This window comes from Apteryx rowi, unplaced genomic scaffold, assembly GCF_003343035.1.
Source record: "Apteryx rowi isolate R43461 unplaced genomic scaffold, aptRow1 scaffold_129, whole genome shotgun sequence".
Taxonomy (NCBI): Eukaryota; Metazoa; Chordata; class Aves; order Apterygiformes; family Apterygidae; genus Apteryx; species Apteryx rowi.
Window position 1 is genome coordinate 1,185,182 of NW_020447519.1, and position 12,358 is coordinate 1,197,539.

At 35.4% G+C, this 12,358-nt stretch overlaps 1 protein-coding gene across 18 annotated transcripts in view; it reads right to left on the reverse strand.

Annotated features, from left to right (window-relative positions):
• Positions 1-12,358, reverse strand: part of KCNMA1 (potassium calcium-activated channel subfamily M alpha 1) — a 545,549-nt gene that overhangs the window by 97,000 nt on the left and 436,191 nt on the right. For 11 of the 18 annotated variants that reach the window (XM_026056020.1, XM_026056024.1, XM_026056027.1 and 8 more), the window contains 2 exons: positions 9,358-9,444; positions 5,008-5,084 (listed from right to left, as the gene is read on the reverse strand). In XM_026056020.1, coding sequence (XP_025911805.1) covers positions 5,008-5,084; positions 9,358-9,444 — 164 coding nt within the window. Of the gene's footprint in view, positions 1-1,461; positions 1,471-5,007; positions 5,085-9,357; positions 9,445-12,358 lie in introns of all 18 variants that reach the window. The other 7 variants (XM_026056019.1, XM_026056018.1, XM_026056011.1 and 4 more) reach the window with 1 other exon arrangement.

Sequence of the window (12,358 nt, forward strand, 5' to 3'; positions counted from 1 at the left end):
TATCAGTAAGTGGTCAATTCTGTCACCACTGATCATCTCAAACAGACAGTTTAATTAACTTGGTTCCTGTATTATTAGCAGTGATTACAACTGATTTTTAGAGTTTTTTGAAGCTCACATTTCTCCTTTCCAAATTGCTTACAGTATTTTGCCTCAGAGTTAATGGGAATTGTTATTTGAGCTATATAAATTAGCTTCTTTCTGGTTTATTAAGACTACTATTTCTTTTTACGGTGACCTGTCCTGACAGTCTGGGTTTTTTTGTGCCCTGCCCATGTTTCTGCTGCGTCCTTCTGTTGGCTGACAAGAGATTTTTGAAGAGACCATTGCTCTGTGTTTGAGTACTTAGGTCTGATTAAGACCTAAACTGTTATCACATAACAAATTTGCAATATCCGGTGAAATGGTGAAAAAGCCTGATAACCTCACTTATTTAGAGTAGCTGCAGTTATACTGGATGGTTAGCAGCCTCAACCTGCTACAGAAATGGTTCACTGCAGCTATGAAATATCTGATCCCTCCCGGTGCTTGAAAGAACAAGTCCATATAAACCTGTAATTGCCCTATAGCGAATATTTTTTTTGCAGTGATTGTATTTCTAAGAAGCAAATTCTTTCCATCTCCCAAATGCTGTATTTATTTTAACTATCATGACCGTGCACACTAAAAGTGGCTGACTGAGAGCCTCCATAGATACCGTTGAATTAAAGTGGTATGACTCAGATTGATGTGAAGTGGTCTATAAAGTTCACATTATATAGATAATAGTAAGTGTAAAGCCTTACAGTTAAGATCCTGAAAAGACAGTGTCAATCTTCTCATGTAATTAGCAAAGCAAAACTGTTATAGCCTGGGGAAAATAATCACTGTAGCTTGTCTCCTGGTAAGGATGGTTGTAGGTTTATGTATCAGAAGTTAACAACACAGTTAATTCATTGTCTGGCTTTCCTCCCATCTCCTTATTTTTTTTGGTGATGGGGAGAAAGGAGTAAGATAAGGGCAGTAAAAGACTGCTGTGTTGTCCCTTTGTGTCAGCTATGCAATGGAAGAGACAAAATACAGAAAACTGAACACAGGTCTGAAAATGAATTGCACTTATCCAGGCAAACAGTGCTATAGTGGTGATTACCCCAGCCTAACTAACATCCCTAAGAATTCATGAGATACCTCCAGAATCATTTCAAGGAAATTTCACTGCCAAGGTCTCATATTCAATTAGGGACAAAAATAAGTTTGTGAAAAAATGCGTTGAAAAGGTGGAAGAGGGGAACACTGCTGTATTTTCTTCAACGTCGCCCTAATCTGTGTGGGTGTAAAGGATGAGAAAATTGTGGGTATGACGTCACTGCTACATGCAACATAAATAAAGAAAAGAACCAAAATACTGAACAAAAATACTCTCTGCTAGAGAAAGACAGGTTGGACCGCACTCTGGGCTACAGGGAACCCATTTTTACTCACAATAGATCACTATCAGTGTGCAGTTAAAATATAGTAGGGGCCGTGTTCCAAGGCAGCAAGAGGAAAAATAAATCAAAAGTTTGTCAATTGTCATAGATTACAAGAAATTCCTTCAAACACATCAATGTACACATGATATGTCCCCTCAGGGGTTCAACCCCCACTGTTCACAGCAAGCACTGTCACTGGAAAAAATATATAGAGAATTAGACCACAGCTGTTATACAAAATGAAAGAAACAGAAGGAGTAGGTCATCCAGTTTAGAGATTTCATCCCAATGTGGCTGCAATTTTATATAAATATATACGTGTATTTGGCCCCTTGGTGAAAAAACTACAGTTAAATTGAATAGAAAAGAAATTGAAAATATTCCAAAAAATATTAACAATCTGTGAATAAAACTTTCACACAAGCATTTCTCTGGACAACACAACATCAACATTCACGGGTTATTCAGGGAGCAGGATGGGTAAGGAGAAAGAGGAATGGCAGACACTGCAAAAGGAAAGCAAGGTTACTTCAATTATCCCTGGCCTTGTGGAAACGCACTGCTGTGCCCTGAATTACTAATATTAGGCCTAACAGCTTTGGACAAATGGCTATGTAGGTCAAGCTCACTTTTAGACCCCAACAATACCACAGCTAATGTTCAGACAGTATCTAAATTGATGTGAAACCTCAGATGCATTATTAAACAATGTGGCTTTCAAGTGTCACAGGAAGCTGCATTAATTAATGCCGCAATAATTAAGATTTCCATGTAAAGGAGATATTCTTTCACATTCATTCACCTGAACATGCCAATATTTTTATGCACAACCTTTCATTTCATCTTACATGTCTTCCACATTCTGCTGTCTCTAATTGTTATTATGCTGCTCACTAATTAAAATATATATATTTATTATACAGGAGTGTGTGGGTGTGTGTGTGCGTGTGTGTGATTATTTGCAGTGTCTCTGAAAATCAGACTGACAGATTAGCTATTGACAGATTAGTTGACAGTTTCCTAATTCAACAGGAAAAGTGTTTTTTTAATTTATGCTTTGTTTTGGTTAGACTGCATTTTAAGATCAACAATTTGTGTAGTTTACAAATGGATAACATAGCTAAGATTTTCAAAAGTGATTAGTGATTTGAAAGCTTAAGCTAAGATGTTTTAGAAGGGTCTGAATTACAGACCACACTGAAAACTTACCTTTTTCTAAAAGAAAAGATCAGGTCCTGTAAAAGAGATCTCAAGACTGCCATCAAAATTTGAGAGACCAAAAATCACTAATTACTGTTGAAATTTTTCATTTAAATGGTTTTGTGGATTGATAGAACTTTAAAAGCAAAGGAACTGTATTATTCCTAACAGTTACAAACAGGCTGCTAAGTGGAAAACTGTTCTCAGCTGTACTTAGAGCTGCCAGCTCTCACGGTGTCTGCGGCAGGATGCTTGTGTGTGTGTGGGAGGGGAGAGGGGAAGAGAGGAGGGGAGAGGGAGAGGACAGACAATGAAAGAGGAAATTTACAATTTTACTATCACTGACCTTTTTTTGCTTTTCGACCTGACTCAGAGGATTACCTCCTTACTGTTCAGTATTCACTGCAGCAACTCTGCAGCCTCCTTCTTCAGCCTCACTAACCCCATCGTTTCATTTCTACATCTGTCCAACACCCTTTCATTTATTGGACTGATATGTGTGACCATGCCATTTGGAACATTTCCTAGTGCTACACACAGAAGTTGTCACTCTCACCCCTCTCCATGGCCTTACTGCTGGTAATAGACCTGTTCTTTTGGCTGGGCCACAGAATACTGTTTTCTACCTGGTTTCCCAGTACTGAGGGTTATGTTAATTTTCATGCTCTTGCCCTTTATACTGTGATTTCCTGATTCCTATCTTCTAATAGATTTCAGTGAAATGTGGCACAAAGTAGTTCTCACATTCAAATGACAAATCCTTTGGCAAATTTTCTGGAATTCAGCATGTGTGAACAGCATATACTATGTGAAGTGGGAGGAGAGAAGAACATACAAAAACATTGGGTCATTTATAGCAGAATCAGCCAAAATTAAACAGGTTACATATTTCTCTTTCTTAACTGTTGGGTAATTTGGAAAAAGATTGGCTTTGTAAGTTACAGGAACCCTGAGGCATCTGTAACTTGCTTTACCAGAACTTACTCAGCAGTCTCATTGGCTTTGAGAGCAGCTCAAAGGTCACATTCTCACATGGCTAAACTGTCCTCGAATACTTTTTTTTTTCCAGTATGTTGGGCAATGCATGCACTCCTTCCACATCCGGCATGCTTTCCATGGGCTTTGCTCTCCTTGTGGCTACTGGGAGGAAAATCCCATTTTGATGAGAATCCCCAGTGTCTCAGCAGCTCTCTTTCAATTATACTACTTTGTTCCACATTCCTGTTTTTTTGGGGGAAAGGAGTTTCTTTAAAAACTTTAGTGACATACTCTTCCTTTTCAAAATCCATCTTCTTGAATTCATCAAGTTTAGGTGCCCCTTAAAGGTCCAATTTTAGCCCTTCTTTCCATCTTCCAAGACAGTACAGGGATAATACTATGACTGGATCAATAAATCAGAGGGTTTTTCCCTTACAGAAGTAATGGGAGAAGAGGTATGGTCAACCTCTTCTGAAATGTTTCCATTTACCTAATCAGTGTATTTATACTGGATATTCTTTTTCATGGCAAAAGACCATGCAATACCCATAAATATGCACATATTCATCAAGACATGGTTCCAGCAACAAGTCCTTTAGAAGTATATAGCTAAAATACTAATTTTTGAGTATTTATAAAAATACAGATGCAAAATCTGATATCAATTCCAAAACTCAGTTATTTCTTCATGCACAATTTGCCAAAGAATTTAAACAGCAGACCTAAGAACTTAAACCAAATATTAGCATTACAGCTACAGAACCTTCTGAAAGGACAATGTCATAATAAAGAGACACTGATATTTCATTTCTTTTGGACAATCCCTCCCTCTAGCAAAACCAAAAAACTCCCAAACTCTTTTCCACATTGTAATCCCCTGTGCAGAATCTCTGCAGTAAGGAACTTAGGCAGTTATTTTAATATTTTATTTCAATAGTTACATGAGGGAATGTTATTCCTCAGTTTCTTTTTATACAGAATTGTACTCAGCAAAGACAAAGTTCTTTACTTCACTGAAACTTACTGAAATTATTAGATTTCGGCATGGTATGAATGAAAGCAGAACTTCACTGTTAATTCATACTTAATTCAGAAACCTCCATTTTTAGATCTATCTTGATTTAATTCCTCTGCCTTTGTTAGTTTTGGACCCTAATGGATTTTTTAATGAAGACACAGCTGTGAGTGGTGTGAAATTTAATTTAAAAAAATAAGCACTTCAGAAATGCAAATGGCACTTATTAACTGTGTTGCTGTGTATTTATTTCTTAGTTTTTCTGTACCAGTGTGTAAAACACATAAATGCATATAAAGATATTCTTCAAGGATGAGCAGTTCATGAAAAGGGGAAGAAAGGAGTGATAGAAATATTACTTACGCCGTTTGCAGCCACATTTTTTTATCCTTTTGGGATCTGTGATGTCATCATGACAAGCCTTGCAGTAAAAAAATGCCCTAGAGAGACAGAATGGAAAAACTGACACATTTCTTAATCCATACAAACGAAATTAGTCCCACATTTCCTCTTGTTGCATTGTCAAATTAATGAAACATGCCAGCACTAATTTCCTTTAATCTTTGAAAAGGTTTAGACATTTAAAGTAGGAAATATCTTCTGCAAGACCATTAATCTCAAACATAAGGCTTTCTGCTCCAAATTAGTGTTTCTTTTAATATACTTTTACTTGAAAAATTAAACTGGGAGAAGGGATGATAATTATGACACAGTGTATCGGTTCATTTGCCTTTCATCTTAGAAAAGAGCATCGAATGGACTTTGTCATGAAAACGTATAATGAGTTCACTGGTCTTAGAAGATCTATCAGATAGTTTTTGTAAAGAGTATATAGTACTCGGCCAATTTTTCAGCCCAGTCACAAGTGGGACCTCATTTTTGGTACAATGAGATATTGCAATGTGATCAATGTGACAACAGCATCATGTATGCTGTGTGCAAAAAAACAAAAAACAAAAAGGGAAAATCCACCCAAAATTACGAGGTTCTTAAAGCAACATACAAATGAAAGAATTGAAATAATCTGGACTTGGACTAATTTTTTGTCTTTTCTATCCAACTAGAGCAGAGTCCTATTGGTTTTGAATAGAAAAAAAGCCAAAATCTCAAAACAAACAAAAATAGGCAATTAACAAGGTCACCCATCTAAGTCTCTATTTAATGTTTTTGCAGATTAATTTACATTCTGATATCAAAGGGCTCACCACTAGGTGAAGCACAAAGAGAACTAAGGAAGTGAGGAAAGGAGCATTCAACTTTATATACAATTAAACCAAAATTACTGTTTAATAAATAAGCAAACTGCCCACAGGAGATTTTAATCACGCCTGTCAAGTTGACATGTCACGAAGACTGCTGTGACACATTTCATGAGGATCACACAGCTGGCCTCTAGCTAGACAGCAACAGCTTACTAGGACTCTTCCTGGTATAATAGACTAAACATACCTGTACTTTTCCACTTGCTGAAATTTCCCTAGGCCTATCCATATTCAAGACAGGCTCCATATCTACCTTCCCAACCCTCTCTCACTGCATACTTCTCAGTACAAATTGGCTGTAAGAACCAAAGGTGCCGCTTTGCGGCCACCCACGGATCTTGCAGACAACTTTGCTCATAGATGGCTGGGTTCCTACAATAGTAGAAAAGTCACTGGAACAGAACAATCTACAATCCAAAGTATAAAAAGAAAAATAAACAATAGATACACAGCAGTGACTAAACACAGTCTTGGGCAGTTCCAATAGGATTATCACTACTTATTTTTAGATTAATTAGACAGTGACCAACAGAGGTGGAACTAGATTAATGGAGGTGTTCAGAAGCAMAAACTAAGGATCTAACCCTATAAATAGCTACAAATCCATCTAAATTATTTCACATTTCTGCATAATGGCCCAGGTAATTTAAGCAACCTGCCAGGAGAAAGGCAGCAGGCCCAATATATAAGGTATGGACCAGAGATTAGATAAATTAGATTTGCGGTAAGACCTCACTGCATGTTATTAACATTTTTAAGTTCAAAGTAGCAGGCAAGACACTGATGGAAGATATAAGTCCTAAGTGTAGCAGACTTAATTTCTCTAAGAGAATTCCAGGAAACTTAATCTTTCAGGCTATAAGATTGTAATACTATTTCCAAGAAGCAAAATATAATATGAAAGAGCCTCCTCTGAGCATTTGCATACTTTGCTACAGAAAGTTTCTGGTCTCCAAAATGCTTGCATTCCACCAAAAAGAAAGAAAAAAACCAAGGAAACAGGAATGCATTTTTTTTCAAACCATGAGTGGATGCCAAGACACAAGCAGAGATTTGGCTCCAATTTTTACAATTCCTTCCAATCCAGCTGTAGGCCTCAGTTTTGAATGAGAATTCTCCATCTCAGATACTTACTCATACAACCTTGTGACCTGAATTGGACCTAGTTCATTTATACAATTCATGTAGCCAAAGTCCACTGCAGGACAAATGTCCTAAAGAGTACCTTCTATACTATTTGTGAAGTCAAGAGCAAGTGCCTGAAGTGATTGCTGTAATAAAATTATCCTACTGATAATTCGGTTGAATTAAGAGGATTTGAAACAAGTGGATTTCTGATGTGAATACTAAAATGTAAGTGGATAAAGAATGATAAAGGTGTAATTCATATAGTTTTTATTCTATTTAAACATTCAAAATTTTATAAGAAGCTCTTCAGAGAAAATCCCAGGCATAAGGGTTTCTAATGTGAAACTATTTTTCTAAAAAAGAACAAAAATAATTCTAGCAAGAAGAGTAATTGAACAGTGTGTTATATTTCAATGCAAAATATCTATTTGATTAATGTGAATAGTTTTAACCTAAAAGAGTTGAAATTGTCCCTTTAAGCATATAACACACACAAAAAAAATTTTGAATTTCAGGTATATAGCATACATTTATTTTTGTTTTATTGTACTAAAGAAAAAAAGCTTTTCTGTTTTTTTTCTCCCAAAAACATTTGCATTGCTATTTAGGTGCCATTAAAATCTCAGCATTTCTCTCAAACCATAGACAGATAACTCACTAGGGCAGAGGACAAGGGAGAATTCAATTTTCCCCTCAATTCTGGAATATTTTTCTGACTGATTCATAACTCAAAAGGGTGAAATCAACACTTTTTGCAATCGGTTTTGTTGGTTGAAGCACATCTGATGATCATTTGCTTTGCACTGAATAGCTAAGGAATGTGGAAAAGTGGGCAGCATGTTTCTAAACAAAGCCTTCTGCAAAGAGCAAGTCAGAATTGGGAATTCTGTTTCAACCTGCTATTAGATGAAACACGCTAGATGAATTATGCGTAAATTTTCTCTAAATACATTAATAAGACTCAACTTCTCCCTGTTACAAATGTTGTATCAGGCCATTTTTCTTACATTCTTAAATAATTTCATTGCAGAGTGGCAAATGATTTGTAAATGAAAAAAGCTAGTGTTCTCAGTACAGGAATGTAAGGACTGTTCTGTATATTCAAATGGAGAAAAGCAAAAGAGAGGAAAAGAACTATATGTGGAAATGCAGTGTACCTGAGCTAATATCAGCCGAAAATACTGTAAGGATGGTGCTAGAAATACGAGAGGACAGAGGCATGGCTGTGCTGTTCTGTATGCTTCACCAAGCCAAAAACTAGTTTAGCTCTTTAAGCAAAAATAGACTTGAAGCACTCAGTGATTTCACTGTTTTGATGTTTCGTCTTTTTTAAAATCTTCATGACTAATATGTATTGCTTAAATATTACTTTTAATTTAGTTTAATTATAAATAGTTTAGGATTTAGTAAATGTCATTTAAAACATTAGAATATTTCAAATATATTATTTTAATTAAAACATCTAACTCAAGGAAAATATCAAGTAAAAACTGATTTTTGATAGCATAATTAAAAAAAAAAAATGGGGTGAAGGACTCAGATGGAAATACTCCTTTGCCTTTTAAATCTTTTTTCTTTCAGTCTTAAAGACAGACATTAAATAATTAGTTGTTTTGAAAATTATTTTATCCCCTTGCCAATTTATTCCTTCCAAGGACATTATAATCATAATGTCTAATGTCTGAAATACGCAATTCTGGTCCTAAACAAGATACCATAAAACTAATTTTTATCCAAGCCAAATCTAATATTGCCAAGTTTTTAGTAAAATGAAGTGGTAAAGTTGTACGTTTAGGATATATTACACTGTTGTAGTTTGATTTATTATTATGTGGCCACAGAGCATATAGTTCCAGTACAGAAAAATGACAGGAAGATAAATATTATTCTGCTACTGCAATTGCTGAATGAATACAGTAGCTTGCTCACATCAAATATTTGCTAGAGTCTATATAAATAAGAACTACTCTAAATCTCTGAAACCTAGTCAAAACTGTCAACTCAGTTCTCTCTCAGAGTAATTCCATTGAGACAAATTAATTTACAGAGAATCCAGACCGAAATATTTTACATTTTCTAGTGAGACTCAGAAAAAAAAAAAGTCCTTCTTCCTTTCTTTTCACATTTGCTGAAAAATTATTTCATTTCCTTGATATTTAGGGTTGCAGTTAAGAAAATGGCATGTACATATCTCAAGGAAAAACTTGATTGACTAGAGTACCAACTCAGTTCCTCCCGAGAATCTTTCAACAGATTACAACGAAAATTAGGTGAACTGCTTACATGTAAGGAAAAAGCAGAAAGATAAAAATGTATGAATTACCTTTTTACTTCTTTGGCATCACTTGCAATGAAGAATCCTAAAGTACCTTCTTGAATCTTGACATGGTTTCCAGGATTGATTAAGATACTGCTCAGTGAAACAAAAAGAAACAAACAAAAAACAAAACCATGAGTTTAAATTACTTTTAACTGAATGTTCCAGAATGGTTTGATTTTATTATAGGGGACCCACTAGTTAGGAAAGGCTACAAAGAATTTTTAAGCCATTCTTCTTTGAAATTTCCAATCAAACAACAATTTTCACAGGCCATTGCTTTTACAAAACCTTAAATTTGAGAGAGTCATGTACCTTCCCTTGAAATAATATCATCTGAATGTTTGTATCACTGTATTCTTATGCTTCGCATTAAATATAAGCTATACAAAACAACAAAAATAACAATCCCCTCAGAAACATCATGTGTGAAGCTGAGCATTTCAGCTCTCTTGCTCTACCATTCAAAGTGGTGAAAGGATTCACAATATGGTGAAAAGGGAAGAAGCAGGCAACCACCACTCAGTAACGGTACAAAAGGTCATTTATGAGGCGAAACCCTTTTATGCAACCTTTTGCCAATTTTTAGTGAAATAGAATGTTAATGGGACCCCTATCCAGACATAGAATGTTACTGTTTAAAATCATAAATACACACATACACTCAAGGGGAATGGTACAAGACAACCAGTCATGGTAGCTGAAAAACATAAAATGAATGCAGATTTTTACAATACTGCTATGCAGCCATGGAAGAACAAAAATAACCAAAACCACACTCACAGAATAGCCTTAGCTATATTTGATGAAGGAAATTACAAACTGCTAACATGAAGTTAGGTACCCTGTATCTCCATATGAATTATCCTTTGTATTTTCAAGAAGATTTAGCACTTGATTTTGGTTATGGCAATTTGTAAAGTACCAGGCAATATATCTGCATATAGAAACAGATATTAATATATTCTGCAGTAAGTTTTTTATGGAGTGCAATATAGCTAAACTTTTGATTTGATAAAGAACTTAATAAAGCTTGTCAAATGTTCTCTTTTTTATGTCTTTTGTTAAAGCTTAGTCTTTGCAAGTCAAAGTGTAGTAATAGCACACAGATACAATTTATAGTAAACAAAGACTACCCACAATTTAAATGCTTGTGGATTTAGCAAACATTGATTTTTGGAAAAGATACTTATGTAAAACTAGATAATGCACATATCTGGATGGACATGCGTTACTAACATTGGAAGGTCAAAAATCTTTGATGTTATTGTTAGGAGCAAAAATGGGTCTCAGCAGGTATCATGTTCAAGATGGTATTGATTATTTATATATTGTTAATAAATGAATATGACAAATAATACACCTGGAAGTTTTATATGAGTTTGTGTGACTATACACACACATGATTCTTTATGAAAAGAAGATTCAGGTTGCAATATTAAGCACTCAGAAGTTAAGAAGTTAATCATGAAACCACAATTCAGTCCCCATTATGCAGGCATTATGACCAAATCTTAATTTAATACCCACAAACTACTTTTTCCCACATTCTGGGACTTCATTCAGTGGTGTTCTATTGCCATTACTCCACGTATGGCTTCACGTATTTTATCTTGCTTTAAAAACACCATTTTTTTCTTATGTGTTTGTCTGCAGTGTTCATCACTATATCATGCAGATGCTTCACAAATACTTAATGATTTATTTTACAAAATCAAGAAAAATCAAGATACAGTACTATCTCATTTTAAAGATAACAGATTATGTCACTATGAGCTATTGTAGCTATTAATTTGGGGCATTCGGGATGCCTCCAGCCTGCTTTTTGTAAGTATCTAGCATCGCGTAGCTCCTTATACAGTTTCTAGGGACTTTTGTTGCAATTAAGAATGCTCAGCATTTCCTAAAGCCCAGCCTCTGGTACCCCAAACAACAAGCACTTAATCAGAGGTCATCTGTAGAAAGTTTGGTTAAAATCATTACCTTACTCTCAACTGATATTCTATGGCAGAGGCAGGAACAGAAATTAGTTCTCAAAGAAGGTATTTAACCCAGCTAACCTTTCTTTTCCTTCAGTCACAGTTTCTAACTTTGTAACAAAAAGGAGACGAGAACTACAGAAAGTAGAAGACATCAACACAGAAAGCAGGTTCATCTCCCCAGCACAGTTCAGTAGCATTGCAAAAGATGAAATGTGATGGTGTAAATAGCGCCTACATTATAATGCACACAGATAAATGTGATGAAATAAAGTTGCACAACTAAACTTCATTTCTGGCATTTCTTAGTTTATCAGTGCTCAGACTTGCAACCAAAACATTTATCTAAAGCAGTTTTAAAATGCAACTTCATAGGTTTTAAAACTGGAATAAGACAAATGGAAACAAAAGAATTTTTTGTAAAAACCCCAAACCCAATAATTTGTTCAAATGGAATCAGTCTCTCAGATAAGTTACAAACATGCTTGAAATCTTTAAATCCCCTGCACAAACTTTTGTCACTTGAGCCAACAAGTATTCAGCAGCTGTTACGGAGATCATCATACCTTAATAGACTATCACTAAGGGAAATAAGACATATACTTTACTAGTACACTGAAAAAATAGCTACTCATAGGAAAATTTTGGGGATGGCCAGTGTTAAATCTGTGAGCCTAAGAAAGACACTTCTCAAAAACCAGGAAGGGAATCCTTCTGCCTGTCACTCTCCAAAGTCTTTCTGCCAACATTTTCTGTCATGTTCTTTTCTTATGCTAATTTTATACTTGTTTCAGTCTCCACCTTTCCTCCTGCTTGTCTCCTTATCTAGCCAACCCCAGATTTCCTTTGCTTCAACTCAAAGTAACCTTTCTTGGATTTTTATCTTCTACTACAGATCACACACCAGCAAAACAGCAAGAAACCAAGAAGAGACAGCCTATCCACCTTCACTTCTGTTACATGGTGCTACTGCAGCCAGAGAAAGCAATTGCAGGGAAAGTGCTTAGCCTCTCTCAGCCTAAATCGGA